At 37.2% G+C, this 24,405-nt stretch overlaps 3 protein-coding genes across 7 annotated transcripts in view; all 3 read left to right on the top strand.

Moving 5' to 3' along the window:
- The window catches only part of arhgap27l (Rho GTPase activating protein 27, like), a 31,924-nt gene extending 24,113 nt beyond the window's left edge, over positions 1 to 7,811 (top strand). For 3 of the 4 annotated variants that reach the window (XM_065252736.2, XM_065252733.2, XM_065252737.2), the window contains 15 exons: positions 469 to 549; positions 712 to 822; positions 1,385 to 1,474; positions 1,692 to 1,748; positions 2,096 to 2,163; positions 2,535 to 2,622; positions 2,720 to 2,821; positions 3,171 to 3,269; positions 4,447 to 4,531; positions 4,693 to 4,815; positions 4,922 to 5,020; positions 5,610 to 5,687; positions 5,916 to 6,050; positions 6,190 to 6,295; positions 6,381 to 7,811. In XM_065252736.2, coding sequence (XP_065108808.1) covers positions 469 to 549; positions 712 to 822; positions 1,385 to 1,474; positions 1,692 to 1,748; positions 2,096 to 2,163; positions 2,535 to 2,622; positions 2,720 to 2,821; positions 3,171 to 3,269; positions 4,447 to 4,531; positions 4,693 to 4,815; positions 4,922 to 5,020; positions 5,610 to 5,687; positions 5,916 to 6,050; positions 6,190 to 6,295; positions 6,381 to 6,555 — 1,497 coding nt within the window. In that variant the 3' untranslated portion in view covers positions 6,556 to 7,811. The remainder of the gene's footprint in view (positions 1 to 468; positions 550 to 711; positions 823 to 1,384; positions 1,475 to 1,691; positions 1,749 to 2,095; positions 2,164 to 2,534; positions 2,623 to 2,719; positions 2,822 to 3,170; positions 3,270 to 4,446; positions 4,532 to 4,692; positions 4,816 to 4,921; positions 5,021 to 5,609; positions 5,688 to 5,915; positions 6,051 to 6,189; positions 6,296 to 6,380) is intronic. The other variant, XM_065252734.2, reaches the window with a different exon arrangement.
- Positions 7,812 to 10,708: 2,897 nt separating this feature from the next.
- Positions 10,709 to 11,756, top strand: coa3b (cytochrome C oxidase assembly factor 3b). The gene is made up of 2 exons (XM_065252563.2): positions 10,709 to 10,911; positions 11,418 to 11,756. The coding sequence occupies exons 1-2, from the start codon at positions 10,749 to 10,751 to the stop codon at positions 11,522 to 11,524; spliced, it is 270 nt and encodes an 89-aa protein (XP_065108635.1). The 5' UTR covers positions 10,709 to 10,748; the 3' UTR covers positions 11,525 to 11,756.
- A 3,044-nt stretch (positions 11,757 to 14,800) lies between these two features.
- The window catches only part of wnk4b (WNK lysine deficient protein kinase 4b), a 73,130-nt gene continuing 63,525 nt past the window's right edge, over positions 14,801 to 24,405 (top strand). For both annotated transcript variants that reach the window (XM_065252739.2, XM_065252738.2), the window contains exon 1: positions 14,801 to 16,069. In XM_065252739.2, coding sequence (XP_065108811.1) covers positions 15,458 to 16,069 — 612 coding nt within the window. In that variant the 5' untranslated portion in view covers positions 14,801 to 15,457. The remainder of the gene's footprint in view (positions 16,070 to 24,405) is intronic.

Here is a 24,405-nt window from a genome sequence, read left to right as displayed (position 1 = left end):
CTCGAGCGGAGAAATATTGTAGATTTATTTTCACCGATTTCTTTGCTCATATTTACCAAGGGTGCCAATATTTTTGTCCACAACTAAAAGTATTTGTTAATGCAATACATTGTGAATGTGAGATCTTTTTATATCACTTTCCTATATAAAATTATTTAATTTTCTTTTACCATTTTCATACTGCCTACCAGTTGTTAATGTGTCTCAGATGACTTGTTATGTATGGATTGGTGTCCCCTTTTGGTGCCTCCATTATACTGCATCTATGCTAAACCAGGCCAAGGTGTAATATTTACTTATTTCACATTTTTGCTGAAAGAATTGCAGAATTATTAAATATGCCGTAAAATAAAATAGAGCTGCACCCATTTGCCACTGAACATATGATAAATTAACTTTTTGGGATTTGTATGCTATGTCTAATTCTACTTAAAAAAATAGTAGATTGACAATTAATTCCTATTGCAGTGGATCCAGTCAAAGGATGACAAAGGGAAGTTATTTTACCACTCAAAAGATGGGACTAAACGTCAGTGGACTCTTCCAGAGGTCTGTGTATGACTTTATTTCTGGGCACATTTGAAATTTACTTGATAAAAACTAACTGAATCAAAAATACTTTCATATTATTTTCTATTCTTAATGAATGCCTCTTTTCATCTCACCCTGAACTTTATATAAACTTACCGTGATTTTTAATAACTGTTGAAGGCCTCCATGCCGCCGCAGATTATTGGAAATGGGGTGGACCAAGATGCCCAACCCCTTGTAAACAACTGGAGATACACAATGGCCCAGTTTAACGTGTCTCTGGAAGACTTGGTGAGTGTCAACAAGCTGCTAATAAAACATTTTTTTCCTACTAATTATTTTCACAGTTCAATTAGCTCTTGTTTCGTAGGCTTATATACATGAGTACCTTACAAAATAGTTTGCTGTGAGCTCTGGTAAACTGGGGATTTCCAGTATACTTTGTTTTCCTGAACTGAACCATTATAGCAAACAGAATGCAGAATTGTAATGTGATTTCAGGAAGTAAAATTAAGATCCAGAAGTGAAATAAATTCAGTTAGTTTTCTGTATAAATGCAAAAATATCAAGGTAAACAAGTACATTTCATTTGATGAATATTTGAGGAGGAACAATTTATTTCCCTGAATTCTAAAATTTTTACAAAAATGACCCCAACATGCATAATTATTAGCGTTGCAGTGGATGTTGAGTGAAGTCTTTTCTTCCTGTGAGACATTTCATTGTTGGCAATTATTTGCAGATGACATCACAATAACCACAACATGAAGGAAGGAAACATCTGGTACTTGATCTGACACGCACCACCACACCATTTCCACTCTCTAATATTCATTTATGTTCTCTCCGTCAGCATAAACATTCCCCGTCGCACAGGAGGATCGCCTCTGACTGTGCCAGTGAAGGATCCAGCTCAGGGAATTCACCAGAATCACAGCATCACGTATGTACTGTGACCTCTGTCATTTCCAACCTTCAGCGGAGCTTTTAACTCATATCCTTTAGTTCATTCCAACTTCATTCCAACTTTACTTTTTAATTTCTCATAATCGCTGGATTCATTGTCCAGTTACGTTCCCTCTAATTGATTTCTTTATAAAAATCTTACACGGTCCACGATTTTATAAGAACCCAAGAATGGTTTTGTTTCCTTTCTCAAGGACAAAAGACGGCGGAGGAACCTGTCCAATCACAGTGCAGATTTACATTCTCATCATGTGCGTCCTGAGCTTGTTTAACAAGCTTGATTTTTTTTCCCGCCGAGTCCAGAACTAACCTTGTCATGCTTTAGAAGAAAGCTAACATCATTGTTCATTGTTCGATGGCTGGGAAATGGTTTTGAATGTTCGTGTGGATGGCTAATGTTTCTGTAAATCGCTGCACATGTAATATGCTTTAAACAGACTTGAACTAACCAACGCTTACCGTCTCCGCATGTGGCTTCAAATTACTTTAACCGATACCATTACCTTGTCAAGCGGTGAAAGGCACAAACAGTACATTTTTAGACTTCAAAGTACTTGTTTTGTTTACCATCGTTTCCATTTTACTTTTTTGCATTCAGCACACATCCTTAGAAAAGGCTGGAATTCTCAACAAGACCAAAGTTGCCGAGAACGGAAAAAGGCTGAGGTGTGTCTTCATGTAAATGTGATCACGTTAATGGGCTATTGGTATTCAACTTAGTCATCTATAAATGCTTCTTTATGTACTAATGATCATTCAAATACTCTTGTATGCACTTCTCAATTGAAATTGTCAGATTAAACCAGTTTGTCTAGTTAACCTCTTTCTTTATATGCGGGTGTTGTGTTTATATAGATATTATAGGCCATTTTAGCAGGAAACAATGTGCTTCCAATATAAAAAGATATTTCCTGATTCCACCTGGACCTTGTGCTTGAGTTCTCTAACCAGACATTTTTCCACACATTGTGTATAGTCCTGAGCTGTTTACACACATTTCTCTGCTTCATCTGAAGTTACCGCCTCTGTCATTTCAGGAAGAACTGGGCACAGTCGTGGACTGTTCTTCATGATGGGATACTCACCTTCCATAAGGACCCTAAATTTACACCTGCTGGGATGGCTGTACGTTCTCTCAATACACACAGGGCACTTAATCATTTTCCTTTTTCCAATACAAGAAGGGCACAACTTTTATAACAAACTTTGTTAACTCCTGCAGACTAAGAGCACCCAGATCGTCCCCGAGTTCACAGTGGAACTGAGAGGAGCGACTCTGTTATGGGCAAGTAAAGAAAAGTCGAGCAAGAAGAACGTTTTAGAGGTAAACTGTTTGATTTTGCTTGTTCGTGGCTTTGCATTTACATTTTACATTTGTTATTTAGCACGTTTAACAACCTGTCAAGTCTGTATTTGATTTCTAGGAATTAAGGCGGTGTGTATTTTGTCTCTCTATATTCAGATCTGTTCCATTTTTATAACTTTAGTCATTGGCCCATGTGACTGGTTATTTTATTTTGGCAATAAAGCTCTTAGCTATGCCAACTTGTGTTGCACTTTTAGATTTAGGTGTTAAATAGGACAAGAAGTATTACAAAATATGACTTCCTTTTAGATAATGACATGTTTATAACATGTCCTGCTGTTTTTCTTTGTTTTCATGTCACCTGCAGCTAAAAACACGGCAAGGCACAGAGTATCTGATACAGTATGACACAGACAGCATTATATATGACTGGCACAAGATCATTCTTGACACCATCAAACAGCTGGTGAGTGGCGCCCCCTTCTGGCTACGTATATTAGAACCAAGAATTGTAATTGTACAGGTATAGCTTTGTTACTTTATCTGAGGATAAAAGTTATTGCTAATTTGGGTGATTCTCACGAAATCCAGATTTAGAAGGTGTCCAGCATCAAAAAAATTTAAAAGCCCTTGAAGTCAATTTATATATTTTTTTCACATATAAGATTAAGGTCTGAACTTACTATAACTATTATTTTTAGATGATTTTAAAAATATTTCCTATAGAATTATTTAAATTTTTTTAGATTATCAAAAATTATCATTACCGCAACATGATGTTACATTAAATATATGCATTTACAAACTCGTGTTTCGGTAATGAGAACTAAAAAGTTGTCTAGGTACTATGACAAACAAAATTTTTACTTTTATCTGGAGAGAAAAAATAAGAACTGCTTACCTGGTAGCCATCTTGAGTGTCACAGTCAATTATGTCCCTTCCAACAATTATTATTTTTTTTTTTGTGAAAATGTTAGTTCCTTGAGGGCTTAAACAATGATTGAAAATTGTTGGGGTAGAATGAGAAAATTGGTCTTGGACACATTTATATTCCTTATTATTGTCTCTACATTTACCAATGATCACCAAATACCATGTTTGTTTACTGTAAATGTTTATAGTATAACATGCACTGAAGCTTTTTATTTTTTTTATTTTTTAATTATAAATATTTCCATGTCAAAAAACCCAAATCCAGTCATGCACACATTGTGGTAATGGAATCAAATTTCCCCCTTAAATGTGGAAAAAACAATGTTGGTTTGTATGATGTCATTTGAAATCATGTGCAAAATAGTACATGAAGAGATGTTTGTAACTGTACGCTTCTTATTTTGATACTCTTACTTTTTTTTATCAAAATGTTTCATGACACCTCATAAGTCTAATTTCACGAGAATCACCCATATGTCAAATGTTAATGTCACAGGAATTAATGATTCAAATGACCAGCATAATTCTGCTCACGTATGTAATGCCACCCAGTTCAAAAGCCAAAGTGCCTGTACAGTGCATTGCATTTTATGTAACAAAGAAGAAGTACCACATGTATGCAGAAGTAATTATTTATTAGTTACTTGTTAAAGAATGCACACATTATTACTGCAACATATTTGGACTCCAAAATTTGTGTGATTTGCAGGACCAATCTCATCATTCAGAGGAAGAGGTGGAGGACATCCCAGAAAAACCTGTGTTTTCTGTGGATAGAGAGAAAAAGACTGAGCGTAAGTTACTGAATTAGATACATATACACACTGGCACAAAACACACAATGTCAAATGCTGGTTGTATTGAAGTAATTTTTGATAAATTATACAGTAATTCCGTGATTTATCATTAGGAAAAAAATTCAGAATGTTTAAATACTTTGATATTTTTCTTATAGCAACAAGGCTGAGTACTTCAGGTAACATGGACACAGAACAGGGCCGCGTGCGTAACAAACTACGCAAGTTTCTCCAGAGGCGACCGACATTGCAGTCAGTTAAAGAAAAGGGCTACATTAAAGGTCAATATCCCATTTTATATATTTTTTTTATTAATCTGTGATCCTATTTATTTAATGTGAATAGTGAATCTCAAAAGTTTTGTGTTGATTGTATCTTTCTGTACAGACAATGTATTCGGCTGCCACATAGACACCCTATGTCACCGGGAAAACACAAATGTGCCCAAGTTTTTGGAAAAATGCATCCGAACTGTGGAGAAAAGAGGTAAACGTTTATTTTTGGTGTCTGGTTAAGTTTCACCAGACTTTGTTTTAGAAGTTTTAATGTCCATCCATATTTATTTTTCAATCTATTTTATTAAGATACAAACAGAAAATACCAGAAATATGTAAAAATATATATATATATATTTTCAGGACTAAGTGTTTTCTTTAGGCATTGTCGGTGTTTAGTGTGACCTCTCTTGGCACTAAACACATCTTGAGCGTTTTTGAGCAGAAAGTAAAAAGACTAATTTCTTTAAAATTAGAAATTCGGTTTAAATTTCATTCAGGTTTAAGAGATCCTGCAGTTTCCTGCTATTGCTCAAGTGAAAGGGGAGTTTACCCTAAAAACTTGACACACTAGTTTATATTTTTATACTGTTTTTAATACTACATACACATTTCCTGTATTTTCTGGTTGTATTCTAATAAAGAGACTGAGAAACAATTATATATGATCACTTTAACATTGCAAAAACAATATATCTAATTGTGGCATGGTGGCCTAAGACTTTTGCACAGTACTGTGTGTATATATATATATATACACACCTCCTAAAAATAAGCTGCGTCATCTTAACCTTGTGCAGGTCTGAAGATAGATGGAGTCTACAGAGTGAGTGGGAACCTGGCCGTCATCCAGAAGCTTCGATATAAAGCTGATCATGGTAAACAGGAGCTTGTTAAGACACATCTGGGCAGACATGTCATCACTAAAATTATAAGGATCTGGATCTTTAACCCTTAATTTGTCTAAAACAAACTTTTACAAGATATCGACTATTACAATTGTGCAATATGTAATGCTTTTGAAAAGCATGTAATACTTCAAATAAAAATATTATAGACCTTTAAATCATGAGTGATTTTTATTTAATGTATCTTTCTGTCTGTAGAAGAGGATTTAGATCTGGAAGACGGGCAGTGGGAGGAAATCCACGTGATCACAGGAGCTTTGAAGCTTTTCCTGCGTGAACTTCCTGAGCCTCTTTTCCCCTTTACCTTTTTTGAAAGATTTATCGCTGCAATACGTGAGTTTTACAACATCCTAGTATTTCAATTATAATAAAATGACAATTAAATAAAGACAAGTTATTTAGTTATAGATACAAAATAAATGTTTTGTATTATAAATGAACTTTAGTAAATCTCCTTATATTTGAATTCTAGAAATGAGTGAATACAGCCAGAGAGTGTCATATACACGAGATTTAGTGAGAAACCTGCCTTTGCCAAACCATGACACCATGGAGGTTCTCTTCAGACATCTCCGCAAGTACGGACCTCTTATTTGCTTAGTTTTATGTATGTCAACAGTTTGACTTATACGTTTTCTGACAGTAAACCCTTGTGTCATACAGGGTGATTGATCATACCGAGTGGAACCGCATGTCTCTCCAAAGCATGGCTATTGTGTTTGGTCCAACATTGCTACGACCGCAGGAGGAGTCCAACATCACCATGCACATGGTCTTCCAGAACCAGATTGTGGAACTCATTCTCAAAGAGTTCAACGAATTCTTCCCAACCCAGTGAAACTCAACCTGAATTTCACCTAGAAACTGTTAAACCTACCAGCTTAATCTTAAGACGTACTTATTATTATTACTCAAGAAGCGAGTAAGAATACTGAATATTTTCTGTTTACTGAACAGAAATGTACTTTTTTACAGTCACGTAAACTTGAGGACACGTGTTGGCCAGTAGGCTAATAAACCTGACACAGTTGAGTTCCCCATTTATGTCAAATCCAAATCATCAGCGTTCTCTTATGTTTTGGATCATGTGGTCCTGATCCCACATCATCACTGGATTATACTTGGGTGCAATACAAACTAATGAAAGCAAGACTCCTAAAACCCAGCTGTGGACTACACAATCTCTGTGTTGGAAATCTTAATTTTCTTTTCAGTGATTTGTTATTGAACCTCAGAACTGCTTTGTTCCTGAATGTTACTCTGATCTGTGTTTTTGGTACTGCCGAAATCAGGAGAACAAAAAGGGATCTTAAAGGGATCATCAGTGTAAAAAATTCACCTCTGCTGATGTTAGCTGACAATCTGTTTGAGACAGTGATATGACGCAGCATTACATTTTTGTAAAAAGGTTAAAAAAAAATCAATCGACAGCATACTTCATATAGCCCTCGGTTATCTAGGTTAAATGAAATCTTTTGCCGTCTGGACATAAAAAGGTTTTAATGATGCAACCTGGAGTTTAAGTGCTTATGTGGATAAAGAAAGCATCATAAATTTATGATCAAAGAGGGACTGCTGTAACAAAATTGTTTTATTAAACAAATTTTATGACTAACACAAACACGTTTTTCTTTAACCTTTAACAGCAAACATTGTTATAAGATGCTGAATTGTACAATAAAGACAAAAATTTTTTAAACCTAATGCATTAGCTTAAAATGTTAGCAGTGCATCGAGTGTTAAATACAAACTTTGTAGATGTAGACGAAATCTGTACATATTTTACATATGTTAAATTGGCAATTTCATGTTACAGAGATAAATATTCTGTAAATAAAGCGGATTCACACATATTTTTAATTTTATGCAAATATGTGTGTAGTTTTTAAACTGATAATTGCTTTAGGAGACAGAACAAGGTAATGTAAATAGAAAATGTTATTTTAGTAATATAGCAGTGGTAATATGCAAACATAATTTATGCATATTCTGATGCATAAATAAATCGGATAAAACTTAAGCACATCCATTAAATAATTCAAGACATTATCACAGGACTATAGAGCTAAACAACAATAAAAATGTTTTTATTTACTTTTGAGTTCCTGTCTTTTCTGCCAGCACTTTTGAGTTATACAAACACTTTTTCATAATAACCAGTTTATCAATGTATGTAAGACATTTATAGCTGTATACACTAACCAAGCAAAAGAAGTAAGATAATGCTTGACTTGAGTTTTTTTTCAATTCCTTATGACAATGATTTAGGGCCGGTTTCCTGGAGAGGGATTAGACTAGTCCTAGACCTAAATACATTTAAGAGCTGTCCAAACTGCACTGATTTATCTTAAAATACATCAGTGCCCTTTGTTTTGCCTCAAAAAGCACACAAGTAATGTTTTTAGTAAGATGTGTTTTTTTTAAATTAGTCTATTTCCTAATTAAACTATGGCCTAGTCCTGGCTTAAGCTAAACCAAAACACAGCTAGACCAGCTAAAACCAGCTCACCAGCTTATGCTGGTCTTAGCTGGATTTTTTTAGTAGGGTCCAATGTTCTTTCATATAATGGCAAAATTGTGATGTAATGTTGTATTTGTGTATTTTGCTCACTTTGATTCGAGTGTTACCATAGAAACGCACAATTCTAAGTCAGAAGACGTGACGTTTATTGAAGCGCTTTGTGTTCTTTGTTAAAGTAATACAACAGCGCCACCAAACGTTACAACTGTTAGTTTTGTTTTTTTGTGATATGGATTTAAGCATTCACTGCTAGTCGTGCACATCCATATTTCCCTTTCAAATGTTAGGGTAAATTAAACAAAATTGCGGATATAAGCTGAAATGTGTTTTCTGTATCGGCTGACCTGGAGAAAAGGGTAAGAGATCCAGCCGCTGCTTCTCCGACGAGGATCCTTGGGAGAAGGTACGGTGTGGGCTGCCCCTCTCAACCTGTTGTCACTAGCTATATGTTTCCATCACCACGATATGCACATTTTGAAGTATCGCATCAAAAACGAGTGATTGAACGCCAAATTTCGATTAAAAATCCCTTAATTCACCAAAAAAAGGTTGTACGCTCGCTTGAGATTTATGCGGAAAAAGTAAATGCGATGTGGGATAGAAACTCACTTAACGAATTAATTCACACATAGCGAACAACGCATTAACCCAGTTATCTTTACCATGGATGTGGCTCCTTGCTGCTAGTGCCTTCATCAAAAATGCTTAATTTCTCCTTCTGTGCACAGCTTTTAGTGTGGCAATTACAAGCTGCACTGCTAATAAATTAATAACTTGCCCCATCGTGACTACATGCAGCCCTGTCTCGCGTACAATGTTTTGTTTACTGTTGGTTGCTAGGTTACCAATACCACCATCATTCACTCAAATAACTTGATGGAAACGCACCTAATTCGCATTTGCTTGTTTTCCTTTTTGTATGAATTTCGAAAAGATTCGCTTCACGTTTGGATGGAAACCATCACCATGATTTTATTCCAATTCTGAAGTATCGCATGAAAACGAGTGATGGAAACGCCAAATTTCGATTAAAATCCCTTAATTCGCAAAAAAGTTTTTATGCTCGTTTGAGTTTTTTTATTTAAATGCGATAAAGAGTAAATGCGAATAATGGGAGATGGAAAGCATTTGCCGAATAATTTCTGAAGTAGGAAACATTAAACCCACGTGACTGACCGTCTAGCTGTTTCTGCTGGAGTTGTCTTTACCATATGAGTTCTGTTAGAACTGACTCCAAGCACCCAGTGACACCCCGTTTTATGAGGTGACGTCATAATGCCAACAACGCGTCACTGTGGGTGGCTAATTTAGAACGGCACAAGTCGATTATCTCGCAGTCTTATTTTGCCACTGAAGGGTGATCATCTCCAACCAAAAGGTATCTGTTTTTTACAAATATCTATTGCAATTATTATTTTATATTATTACAACGATTCCAACATAAAGCGGAAATATTTTATCAGAAAAAAATAATTTATATCTATTTTATAAAATATAATTTAAATATATTTTATGGGCGTAGATTGACATTTGAGTTTGGGGGCCAGACTCTATCATATGTCTATACCGAAACAAGTAAAGTGTCATGATTTTTGGTAAGCTGATTTGGTAACATTTGTGATTATATAAATAAAATTGAATTGAATAGCCTTTTACCTTGATGTCTTTAATATTGAGTGAGTAGACCAGTCAAAATTAAAATGAATGTGAAATCAATCATTGAAATCAAACATTGATGCTCCAAATCTCATAGATGATTAGACTTGATTTTACAAAGGTGTCACGTATTATTCATATGTAGTTAATTTTTAATTTCCAAAAGATATAAAGTGAAAAACTGACTTTGGAATACAAAACTCATCTAGTTTTGCATAGCAGTGAGTTGGAATAACTGTGTAGGCCTAGTGTTTGTTTAAAATAAATTTGAAAACCTATAGAAATGAGCCCTGCATGATTAAACCAACAATAAAACATGCTTTAAGAAATTAAGTAATAGGCTGTTTTCCTCAAATATTTTTCTTTTTTTTGTGACAGGCTCAGGAAGAACGTAAAAAGAAAAAAGAAAAAAAAAACGAATGACTGTACCGAATTTAATACTTTTATTTGCTTAAATATGACTACCAGCTTTTAATTCTTTGCTTAGTGGTTGATAAGCTATATATGTATGACTGTAAGTCAATGCTTTTGAGAAATCCAGCAATACATTCATATTTTTTTATCTTCAAGGAACTCCAAACCTCTTAAGAATACAATTATTTTACAATAAGTTTTGAATAATTATTTTACAGCAATAAAATAATTATACAAAACAATACGCTTTTAATTTTATTGATGTTTTCATGGTACCTGAAAAAGAAAGTAGCCTACTTGCCTGAAAAGAAACACTGCACTGGACAAACCTTTCTAATGCATATAGCGACACCTGCTGGTTGATTGTGTCGAGGCAGCTGTGACGTAATTACGTAACCTACGTGTTTTACGTCATCGAGAGCGTTATACACGGAACAAGCATGGAGGACAAGAGTACAGCGACATCAAAACATCTCACGGTTGCTCAAAAACAGCTCATCAAAAGACAGATGGAGCTCGAACATTGGACGAAACACTCAAAGCAACTGCGAAATCGTAATGTGTTCACCGGACTTGCCATTGGGGCTTTTGTGGTGGGTTTGTGTATCCTTTTGATGTCTCACGACAATAATAGTTGTCTTCCCCTTAGTGTGATACTGCGCAGACCGTTTTACTTCTGACATCAAAGTACCGCGAGAGCGACTGGAGTAAACATACGGAAGAATCTGCTTTTGAATCGCTCTCGCGGTACTCTGATGTCATTAAGTCGAATTTCCCCATAGTGATTTAAATTACCTGGTATGAGCGTAAACACTAATTTGTATTACTCAAAATAAACAATGATGGTTTGGAGTTAGGACGTGTTTCTTTGACAGGAATGTGTTGCAGGACCAACTACGGATGTTAAACCAGAAACACAGGCTTACTTGGCACAACCAACATACAAAATGTTACGTTTGAAAAAACTGTGTATATGGGGCATCCATCTATTGAGAATAAAGCCAAATGTTAGGATTTGAAAGCGTATTAGTATACTTTAAATGTATTATTTTCATTAATCTCTAAAGTTGTGTCACACATTGCCCTTAACCATTGCATCCCTCCATCAGTCAGCTACACCATTCTCTCAGTGAAGCAGGAGAGGATCATGGATGAAATTGATGATGAGGCAAAGATCTTCATCACGAAAGGGCCCCGGACAGGGGCCAACTCATAGACCCTTATCTGTGTCAATTTCAAGGGTTGATGTTGGCGGCAGGTCCCCTGATTATTACGTTTTGTCTCCTGTCCAGTTCTCCTTTTTATTTATCTGTTATATCCAGTATCTTTATATAAACAATTTGTAAGCAAAATCAAATTACAAATGGCGATCTGTCATTAAGAGACATTTTGATTTATTAAGGAACAGTGGCATTGATAATATTAATAATAAATAGCAATCCGTATGAGCCTTTGTCTGTGTTACTTACTTTTTAACACATATTATTTTATTTATTGTCTTGTTTAAATATAGACGGTACACATAACACGATTCAAATTGCATTTGTAGATATATAGCATATGTGCCCCTCTCTGTGAAACCCAGGCTATATTTTAAAAATCTAATTATTGTTATTTCACAATCAAAAAATTTTACTTTCACGTAACTTATCCAATCAGATTTTGGTCAAAACGCTAATTGTTTCGTTATATCCCATGCTGTACCGCTAGGTGGCAGTATATGAAACCACATGTAAAGAGTCTGGTTTATAGTTTGTTTACATGCCTGTCTTAATAAGCTTAGTGAACACTGTGCTCACTTCTCCCCCAATGACAGGAATAGCACATTGTATTCTTATGCTAATAGAAAGGAGTGTACAGCTAATATATACGGGTCAAATGGTGTAAACACTATTCGTATTTAATTTTATTAATTTACTATTCATTAAAAAAAATAAATCTCCAAATAATTTCCACTCTCTGAGAATGCACTTATTCGGGCTGCAAATTTGGTAGTGGATCAAAATGTTTGCAAAGTATGACTGCTATAAGAAACTAAACTGTTATCTTGAATGAAAATTCTGTAGAATTTACTTCTGTACGTATGCCCTTCACCCACAGCAAGCACAGAGATAACAAGGGAGGCCAAAAGTGAACAGAAAGCAATGCGACAGTTGTCACATCTTCCACGTGACCGACTACTGCTACGTGTTCATATGTGCTGTTCTCTCCGTCCATCAAACTGGCCTAATCGGAAATATGATTCGGCAGAAGTTCTAACATGGGAGGGGGCAGTGATAAGTACAGGGTGAATGCAGAGGGGCCCTGCTTCTCACGGAGAGGCAATATGTTCATAATGATAAGGGTTTAGACACAAGTCCCTCTGGTGAGCTTGTGTGTCAGATGGGCTTGTTTAAAGCCTCAGGCACCAGCAATGCTGTATCGCATTTTGAGGTCTACGCTATCTCCTCAACACAAGCTTTACTATAGCTTGGATAATTTTGATCTGTGTTTACTGTTCACGTTAATATTGTCTTTATCGTTTTTGGACACGCATGCTTTTGTTAGAAATTATAGGGTAATTCACTGTCACCTTGGTATGTACTCTTGTGTGCATCTTCATGTGACTCCACTATCAGCCTTTGCAATTTAGGTAATAGACATTTTGTAGTGGCCTACTGGCAGACCAAGACAAGTCAAAGTTAATCCTTATGAGGCTTTAAGCCAGCAGAAACACAGTCACAAACGGATGACCTGCGATTGTGCAGCTAAGCTCCAACTAACCCTGACGCTTTTCCTAGTATTAGATCACAGCTCATCCGTGTGTTTCATTGAGCATCAGCTCATTGCTAGGAAACACATCTACTGTAACAAAAACACAGAGTCAGCTTGAAATAGCTTTTATGAACCTATGAAGATAAAGTGTTTTTATATGTGATTTTAGTAGTCTGTATAGAAATAAACAAGGCTATGGATATTTAAAATGGTCTGGGATGGTACCCTTTTAGAAAGATCCCTTTGTACTAAAGATTTATATTAGTACATCTTGGTACAGAGTACATATTAGTACCAAATGTACATATCTGTACTTTGATGGTACATATTAGGACCTTTTTAAAAGGTAGTGCCACATTGGAACCATTTTTTTAAACACTTTTTTCTGACACTGTATGTGAAGATGTTAATATTAATAGTCATGTGATTAATGCATGAACCAATACAAACGATTACTGTCAGCCTGCCAAATAATTCTCCGTTAAAGGGATAGTTCACCCAAAAATTAAAATTCTGTCATCCTTTACTCACTCTCATGTTGTTCTAAACCTGTATGAGTTTTTTATTTTGATAAGATATTTTAATAAATGCTAAGCAAGCAGATGATTGTAACCATTGACTAGGAAAACAAATATTATGGAAGTATTCCAAGAAATGATGAAGAAGATACGTTGACAAAGGATTACAATTGAATTCTATATTTGTTTTTCCAACAATTTCGATGGTTACAATCAGCTGTGTGCAAACCATCATTTTTCAAAATATCTTCTTTTGTGTTCATCAGAAAAATAAATGCGGACCGGTTTAGAACAATATCTGGATGAGAAAATTATGCAGAATTTTAATTTGTGGGCTTAACTATCCCTTTAAATGTCTTAACAAGATTGCTACTCATGTGTTTTGTAGAGTTTGGCTAGAGGTCAGATCTATGTTTATACAACTTTGATGTTGCTCATCGCATCCACTATCAGCTGATCAGCTATTATTAGCTATTCTCATTTATTTATACATTTTGTGAAGGACCACAGGCCATGACAACGAAAAGCATTGGGGAGGGGAGCATGTACTACACCTCCTGTCATTCTTAAAATATTACATTTAGTCCTCCTCACAATGTAAAGTATGTGCTCACACATTAATCATAAACTGATGATAATGATACTAATAATAACTAATGGAATAATAATAACTTGGACTAATAATGATATAAAAAATCCAAGGCCCAGTTTCACAAAGTTTTACTTGCATTAAGCCCCTAAATGTAAAACAGTAGCAAAATGTGACAAAGAAGAAACAACTGATGTGCATTTTGAGACAAAACAATGGCACTGATATGTTATAAGATATGTCAGGGCAAGTTGTTTTCAGTTAAGACAGTTAAAAAAGCATTGAACCTGAGACTAGGTGTAGGATTTGTTTGTGAAAGTGCTTAAACCAATCATTTCATGAGGTTTCTTGAATTAGGCTACAGCTTGATCATTTCAGATATGTGGATCACTGTTGAGTGAAGTTATTTATTGAATGCAATAACATGCACTGAATTCGATTTTTAGATTCTTGCAATAAATGTTGCCGGTTTAGATTTTCACACTTATGCAACAGACATTCATAATCAGCTTGAAAAGTATTGCACCCAAGGCACTTTAGTCAATCAAACTGGCTATGTGCATGTTGTCAGTTAAACTCTGTTAGTGCTCCCATACTGAGTTTTTTCCACAGGGAGGAGCAAAAGCAACAGCACAGTATTGCACTCTCCACTTGCGCTTTCAGAACGCGAAGGCAACGCTGCGTGCGCGCCGTCTACACGCTCAAACGTCAAGCCACAGCATTCGTCAACTGAACGACTTGATAATATTGGGAATTCTTGCGTGACATTAAGAGAAAACATCTACTTGCGTACGAATTTATGTTATTTGTGCTATTTTTATTTTACTTATAGCTTACCAGATTGCGCGCATGGAAGGTCCTTCTTCATATGGTTTGGATGTTACTATTGGACAACTAAACGAATTATAAACTACTAAGCGAATTATTAATTTTGTTAATTTTTGCGTGACGTTACCAGGGAACGTTATCTTACGTTCGTTTTTATTTGACAGTTTGTGTTTTCTATTTATTTTTACCTAAACCGGATTGCGCACCTGGAGCCGTCGATTTTTAAGTGCTTTATGGTACTAAAAGTACTAAAACTTCACATTTGCGTTCGTATTTATTCTATATTTTTGTTTTCTTTTACTTAAACCAGATTGCGCGCTTGGAAACGTTGTGGTTAAGAGATAACTATTATGTTATGGGGAGAAAGCTGGAATGGAGACACCAGTGCTACTGTAATGCAGTAAACAACTAATTTGCATTCGTTACACTTCTAATTTAAACAGCAAATATATCTGCAGCAATGTCAAAAGCTGAAGTAGACATGGCTGGTCTTGGTTTCCAGAAGTTAAGTGCGGGATTCGACGCGGACTCGTTCTTCCCAGTGCGCCTGCCGCCGCGACGCAGGAGACACTCGGCAAACTCCAGAAGAAACGCGTACAGGTTAAACAAACTGCACACTATGGATATAGAGACTCAGGAGAGCATCGCACCTCTTACCAAAACGCTCTCCTGGTCAGCCGACAACATTTTATCTGAAAGTACTATTGAAGAAAAGAAGGGGGACTCTTCTTCTCCGGTATCACCTGACTCAAGCTCACCACCTGAGACCCAGGACTCGGACCCGCCACCGGCGGAGAGCTGGAACGCGGAGGAGATCGGCCCACCGGAAATCGATGCGAGCTCGGAATCAGATGAGGAGAATGCTCAGAAAAAGGCTGCTTTGTTACGGACGGAGTCTGAGAGTAAACGCAAGCAGGAAGAAAAGGATGAAGTTGAGACTAAAGCTGTGGCCACTTCACCTGACGGAAGATTCCTTAAATTTAACATTGAGATCGGAAGGGGCTCCTTCAAGACCGTTTATAAAGGATTGGATACGGAGACCACTGTGGAGGTTGCCTGGTGTGAACTACAGGTAAGTAGTTTGAATGATGTTAGTGCACTTAAATCTCTGTGTGTTTTTTTTTTTTTTTTAAGAAAAATGTAATATTTAATATCAGTGTATTGAAAAACGTTTTACAGTTAATTAAAATAATAACTGTAATCCTTTAAAAAAACATTAATATGGAAACCATATTTTACAACAAAATGTAGGAGCGCTTGCGTTGCCACGGTTACGCACGTGGCCGAAGTTAATTTCCGGTCTGTGTTTGTTTATCGGTTTGGCTAGTGGCTAAATGGACCTCTAGTACAAATACCTTAAAATATAAAATAAATATAAATATAAAAATATACATTTTCGGTTTCATAAAGACGGGGGAAGATCATCACAAGCATGCATCACAGCTGTGCGAAGAGAGGTTTGGCAGCCAACATATAGCCTATATTAATTTTATTATTTGTACAGGATGTTAACTTTGGTCCACCAAAGCCCTACTGTTTACAGTACAGCCATACTGTTCTCGCTGATGAAACAATCTATACTTTAGTATTTACAGTAAACTGTAGTAAATAGATACTACACTACCCTAGTAAATATTACAGTATACTACAGTATTTACAAAAGTTCACTATAGATATTAATATAGCAGAATACTACTATAACAAAATGTAGTGATTGCTATAGGCTAGTACCATTTACTACAGATCACAGTAGTAAATACTCAAGTATGCTACAGTATTTTCCATGGCGGTAGGGTTATAATACATAATAATTTGGGATCAAACAATGTAGGACACTTTCAGAACATTCGCCTGTTTTAATTTTTGTAGTAGTGGCTAATATATCAAGTTAACACTGTTTTACTATAGTAACAATTATTGTAGTCACTGGTGTTTTGGAAAACCATGCTTACCATGCTCACTTTTTGTAATGATAACTTTACATCATCTAGAGGTCACCAGGTCAACCAGTAAATTTAGATGGTTATGTCATGATGACAAATAGGAGAATGACAAAGGGGTGTAGTTAATAAGAATAAGTTACAATGTAAAACATGGAGAATGTATTAGTTTTGTCTTGTGACTGTTCTCATGCACATCACTGAATATTTCATTGATTACTTTGCAAAGGCAGTTGTCTTTAGCTGCATGTAATATCACAGTCTATTCAAGGTCAGATATCATTAGGTGACACAATGGCATTTCATTATTCACCATGGTAGCAGATCTTCTCCACTCATGTGTGGAATCAACAGGTTGATTTACGATTGAACCACAGGACAGGAATGGTTATCTGAAGGTTATGTTGTGCCGTCTGTTGACAGTTTTACATATATAGGTTAACCTGTTTTCATCTCAGGTGACTGGGGTTACAAATCCTTGGACTTTCCTCTAGTTTGTTACAACTGAGCTTTGCCTGATAAAGCAGGATTAAGTGTATCACATTTGCAGGTCAATATCAGTATCAGAGTATCGCCCATATTATCTCTTTATTTATATTGACAAAAACTGTTTCAGGTAAAGCACACCGTGTGTTGTGCACCAAAGAATAACATTCCCACCCCATCCCTAAAGAAATGAGGTTAGATGAGGTAAGGACAGGTGAAGGACAGGTACCGATGGAAAGATAATATTCATATGACTTGGTTTCATTAGCTGGTGGTGAAAGCCGCTTGATTTACTTCCCTCTATATTAGAATTTGCCTGTTGTATCCAGATTCGGTTCTTGTGCTGACAGCTTCCCTGTAGTATCTTGGCTATTATGTCCACCAGCACAGGTAACCTGAGTTATGGGCCCTTGACCAAAGTTACCTTATTGCTTACAAGATTGTAAAATGAGCTACTAGGCAGATTGCTGGGGTCAGCAAAGTTATACCTGTTATACAGGTAAACATGGCATGAATTATCTGGCGCAGATCTATCCATCCATCTCAATGTATTTGTACAGTTTAAACCATTCAGACATTTTTTTTTGTGTGTGGCTTAAGTGTCCAAATACCTTTTGGGGCCGCTGTTCTCTACAGTACATTGGGTTCACTGTTAGTACAATGTATTATTTTAACATCAGTCATCACAACACAGGTGCATACAGTATTACTACTATCGTCATTCGCTGCCAGCAGCACTTTACATGGAAAGTACAGTCAGTGATGATTTGCCAGCCTGGGGGTGTGCTGCTTTAGCTGTTGATCTTTATACCTGCTGTACTCTCTTATAACAATATTCAGTGTGAATTAAAAAGGATGCGTTGTTAATCCTGTGAAAGGCAATATGATTTTGTGACTTAGTTTCCCCAGGCAGTCTTTTTCAAATCTGAGAAATCTTTCCTTCATTGCCCATCAGCTCATCTCTGCTCAGCATGTGTTTTGCCACCTGCAGGTGGCTTATTGAACTAATCCTCTTGAAAGAAGGAAATTGTTTATTTCTCCCAGAATGGTTGCTTAATTATCTCAATAATGTTCGTCACGCTAATGATAAAGCTGTCTGGAGATGATGGATATAATAGCTGAAGATGGCCGGCTGCTGTATTTGAAAAGTAAGACAAGCTTTTCTTTGAGACTTAACACAGTTAATGAGATTGACTCAAGTGCCTCTCAATGATCTCTCTTTTATGATGGCTGACATGAAGGCAGATAAAGCAGCATAAGAGTTGCTTAACCTGCAGAGTGTGGCTTCATTGCTGCCCCATTGAACTTTTTTCTTCTTCATAAAAACACTAATAAAACATATTTTAACGATCTGAAACGCAAGTGTGAAGCGTAAAGCGCAAGTGACTTTGTGGGCGGATCTTGGGCGCTGTTGCTATTTTCACGGCGGGAGAAATAACTCTTGCGCCAAGTGCAAATTAATAAGGGGTTGGTCTGAAGTAGGTTCATTATTCATAGGTGTGGTTTGGGCGTAACATCAAATACACCAATCAGAACGTCATCCAACATTCCCTTTAAACGCAAGTGCGCAAGTTCCATGGCGGGTTGCTATTATTATGACGGATTTACCAGGCGCAGGCCAGGAGCGCTTCACAGCGGAGGAGACCGACGTTCTTGTAAGAGCAGTCCAAGACAGAGAAGTTGTTTTGTATGGGGATAGGAGAAATCCGCCCAAATCAGGAAATAGCCACAATTGTCTCATCAGCTGGCATCCCCAGGACGTTGCGCCGCAAGCGCTACAATGATGTCAGGAGACGGGGAAATCCCAAGCTTGCCAGCATAAATCGGGCATGCCGTGTAATGGGAGGTGGATCTGCCTCTACACAGGACCTGACGCCAGCAGAGGACATCGCTGCGTCCACCGCTGAAAGCCAAGAAACGCAAGCAGTCCAACCCCAAAGTACACTTACAAATCAAGTTCATATACATTAAGGTTTCTTATGAAAACATTTTAATTATTATTTACATAAAATAAACGTAATACAGCCACACAACAAACTTATGAAAATATTTTAATCGTTATTTGCATGATCATTTTTTAACGCAGCCACACAAAATAAATAAAAACTATCACCACAATGCTCACCACAATGATTTTCCTTATATCATGTGTTAATATTTTTTATTGTAACAATTTATGATTTGCAAAAATAACTGTTGCATCTGTGTAGATTAGATAAGCAAAGTGTGTGCGGGTTGTGCACGCTATACATTATGGTCAAGCATGCGCCCTTAAAATAGCATTATGAACAACGCGCAACGCGCCACTGACTTTAGACTAGTTTTTTCTGGTCAGTGGCGCAATTGTTTTTTGAAACTGCAAAATAGCATCAGGGATGGTTTGCGCCGCAACACGCCTCCTTTTTTGCGCTGAACCGCCCAGGGACAAGAGTTCATTCCCTAGTTTGCCGACGTGCGTCCATGGAGGGAAAAACCCGCTGTGCGCCGGTGCAAAATACGAATGATACATGCGTCACTTACAAAGTCAATTGCGCTGTGTGCAAGATAGGGCCCATAGGCTGATTATGTAAACGTGCATTTTAATTTGTCTTATTTACTCCCAACAAATCACCTTTAAAATAGGTCCTATATGTACCATTTAGGTACGGATATGTATACATTTGGTATGTCTGACCTACTAATATGCACCCTTTAGGTGCAAAGGTGAACTTTTTAGAAAGGTACCACCCCAGGGACAGCTTTTGTATTTTCTTTTCTGAGATTGTAGGCTAATAATATTTAAATTCATGTCTGTCACCGATTACAGGGTGAGCGTGCTGTCGGTTTGTTGTGTAATTCATGGCTCCACGTGGCCCAGCTGTGGGATCTGATATTGTTTACCCCGTAGAGGGGAAAGCAGTGGAAATGGCAGGGCTCATATGTCTGTCTGTCAGGTGGTGGGGCTGGATAGAGAGGGACTTAAAATGACAGGTCAAACGGGAGGTATACTATTGGCCCCAAAACTTTTTGGGGGGTGGGGGATTAGGGGTAAAAGCTGAATCAAGTGGGTCAAGTGTGTAACAGATAGTAAGTAGTGTGCTCATAGCTACTTCAGTGCCAGTCCGTTTTTATAGGCCCTGAAAAAAACCTGTATAATAGCTGAGCTGAAGTGTAAAATGACTTTTCAAACAGATGACAATTTAAGTTAGTTAAGAGTTAGTTCAGTCCCTTTTGTAGTGTAGTTTTGTAATGTTTTTGTCCTGTTCTAAATTAAAAGTCGACGATTAATCACATTTTCGTCTTCTTTATTTATGCCATTCCAGCATCTATGACTATATTCATGGCAACAACTGGTTAATTCCTACACAAGTTGATCCATACACAGATTGCGGGAGGGGCAATTGTATCTTCAATTCACCTAACTTGCCTGCTTTTGGCCTGTGCAAAAAAAAAAACGGAGTACCCGGAGTAAACCCAAGCTGACACGGGGAGAACATGCAAACTCCACACAGAAGGGCCACCTGACCTAGCCGAGGCTCGGACCGGGGACCTTCTTGCTGTGAGGCAACAGTGCTACCCACTGAGCCGCACCCACATTTTTTCAAAAGCATTTTCTTCTATAGGTCTTGTTTATGCATAAGTATACACTGTCTGAAAAAAAATGGCTCCTAATGACACCCTGTCACTGGGGCTGTACCCTATCAAAAAGTACACCTTTGTACCTAGAGAGTTCATAATAGCACCTGAGAGGTACATATTGGTAGGGGTGGGTTGATATACCACTTTTTCCATACCGATCCAGTTTCGATGCCTGAATCTTCAGTATCGGCCAAGTATTGAGTATTTTGAGTATTGATCGGATCGATCCTTGTTTTTCTGTTTTTAATCCACCACTACTCCAGTGCATTAACTCAGCGAGCACCACACCATTCAGTTTTTGTGATCTTAAATATCTTCATATATGCATTTGTTTTTCGCATAAAGCTGTCGAATATATTAGGAGGACTTTGAATATAGTGTATAAAAATGTTTTTGGTGCTCTTATAATAGTCTGACTTTTCCATAGCATAACAGTAGTAACGCACAGTATCAGATTTGGATCTGCCCTGTTATTCCCCGTACCCAACCTCAAGTATCGGCCCACCCCTACATATTGGTACCAAATAATGCATATTTCGATATATTCGTACAAAAGGTATACATATCTGTACCTACATGGTGCATAGTAGAACCTTTTTAAAGGGTACAGTGACAGTTTTGGACCATATTTCTTGGTGAATAGTATTTGCACTTGCATTGAAAATTAACTGCAGTCTTGTGGGTTTTTTTAAGTAGATTAAATAACAAAAATGTATTCCAGAATGCCTATCAAACTTTCATCTTTTTGAGCTGTAGGCTGCATAAGTGTGTTATGTAATAATAAGCCAAATGCCTCCGGTGTTTCCTTTAAAAACCCAAATGAGCTACTTTATCATACTTAAATACTCTAGCTTTCATTCATACACAATGTATTCAATGCCTCTGTGGTTAAAGTTGGATTAAAGGTAGCTAAATCTACAGGAGCACAAAAGTCATAATACTGATGGATAGAGCAGAACGCATAGAAACAGCAGGTGTATTTTACTGGCCGATCCTGCTTATTTCACACCTATTGTCTCGCTTATACCAAAGAAGTCAGTCACGAATGACAGTCATGAAAGGTTGAAGTAAAGCAACAGCTGGTTACAGGAAGGTCTGTGGTCTCAACACATTATTAGAGAACTCAAAACAAAATCTTGCTTCGACACACGCTCTGCTTTTGAATGAAACTCCTCCCTTTTGTCATTCCAATGTCATGATGATTAAAGAGTACGGCCTTAAGTCATATTGTGGCATGTGTCCCACGGCATGTCAGTTTTTAACAGGCACACATATTTTTATGTAATGTATCAATCATCTGCGTCTTAAGGATTACAAACCTTTTATTGAAAAGTGATTTTTCTAATCATGTTGTTGATGTTTTCATGTGATCTCATTAGAAATTTTGTCACACTAATTTTGTGAACAACAGTGCCTTTGTTAACAACAGTCCTAGTAGGGTTTGCTCAGTATAGATTATTGACTCGAGTTGGAGTTTGCTTGGCAAAGGACGATGTAAATGTATGTTAGGGGATGTGCACACCAAAGCTTTTAAAACGACTGCCAGCTTTTTTCAACTGAGCGCTTTGGTTGCTGTGATACTTCTGCTTTGTTCATCAGTCGTTGTATGATGCGCCGGTTGGTTGTTGTAATGTTTATACCGCCCCTCCATCACTGTGATTGCACGGCCATGTGAGAACTGACATTGACTACACTGTGTAGTGTGTTTAAACATACAAAAATATACCATGTTGTAATTGGCGATTGAAAGCATTTTCAAAATATTTTATAAGCAAACGCCCTTGGTCATAGGATTTTGTAAAATTCAGATTCCATGTGTGCCTTAAAGCCCATTTCATATACATATAGATTGCAACTTATTGCAGCTCAACCGTGATGAACCCCACAGTTACATTGACATTTTTGTGTAATCAAGGTGTTTTCCATATCCTGCCTTTGGCCAATACAAGCAATACCTGCAAAATATATCTATTGTAGTATGTGTAAATACTCTAAGGCTTTAAGTTTAAAGTCTGTTTCGCGGTGTTTACACGAGACCTGTTTGTCCTTTAAACAACCCACAACTTTGCCCTGCCCTTGTACAGCTTGAGACTGGGTAAACCAGGCATAAGGAAATACAGTTCATGTTTTAAATCTTAATGTCTCCATATTGATTTTCCTCTCTGTATTGATTAAAAGCTTCCTAAGAGGCTGTTTGTGATAGAGAAAGATGTGGGCTTAAACTGAAAAAGTAATACCAAAGTCCCATAAGTAAGTCGTACCACTAGGCGGCCATGTTTGGAACACCTCATGCAAGACTAAAGTCCTATCTAATTGAAAATCGCAATTAAACAACATATTTCTTTCTAGCAATTAAACCTGACATCAACTGTATTATAACTTTAAGCTACTAAAGCTGAAATTGCATTAAAAACACCTCTGAATCAGCTGCTGGGCATGTGCACAGTTTGGCAAGCCTCTCACTCGAGTCTGTACATAGCCCCTCCCCAGAGAATCGTCCGTCTTTATTGATTCCTGATTGGTTATTTTAACGGAAAGGCGGGACTTCAGTCGCCAGAGCACCCATATTGAGTGTTGCATTGTCCCGTATTCATATTAATAGAAGTGCTCAATCTTGTTATATGCAGTGTCTTTGGTGACGCTTGAAGTGTTATGCCTGTTGTGCTTTAGGGCCGATTCACACTGGCTGCGTGGCGTGTCTGTTGCGTGTCTTTCGCATGGCAGCTGTGTGGCATTTTCTATGCCATGGCTTGCCAGAAGCATTTCTGACGCGGCGCTGCTGCTGCTGCTAGCCTATGTATGTTTCCTATTGATAAACTGACCTGACGCTTTCAAGACGCGTGTGGTGTGAAAAATAGGCGTCGCGTGCATGCTAGGAATAGGACTGTCGCCTATTTTTCACGCCACACGCAAGCGTCTTGAAAGCGTCAGGTGAGACGTGCGTGTTATGCAGGCGGTGTGCACGGTCAACATGGGAGCCTAAATAAAAACGGACACGCCAAGCAGCTGTGACGCTTTTCGCCACGCAGCCGGTGTGAATCGGCCCTTATACAGACACAGTTTTTGGATGGCAAGTTGGAAAAGGAAAATGATTGGAAGTGTTTCGGATGGACTCAGTAAGGAATAAAGTTTCAAAAGACAAACAAACAATTTTTTGTTTATTAACTGACCGCCTGTTTGAACTCAAAACCAACAAACGAGGAGTTTTTGTGGAAAAACATTTTGCCAAAGTTTGCTTGGTTAGTGGCATCAGATCTTTCATGGATATTCTGTGTTGTGCTCATAGCAAATGAAGTTACTACTTGTTATTACTAAGCAGACAGATATTCTTATCACAAGGTCTGTTTACATTCTCCGGTGTTTT

Source organism: Paramisgurnus dabryanus, chromosome 3 (assembly GCF_030506205.2).
Source record: "Paramisgurnus dabryanus chromosome 3, PD_genome_1.1, whole genome shotgun sequence".
NCBI classification, from domain to species: Eukaryota; Metazoa; Chordata; class Actinopteri; order Cypriniformes; family Cobitidae; genus Paramisgurnus; species Paramisgurnus dabryanus.
Note: the sequence above shows the minus strand (reverse complement) of the source record. Positions and strands in the feature narration are given on the sequence as shown.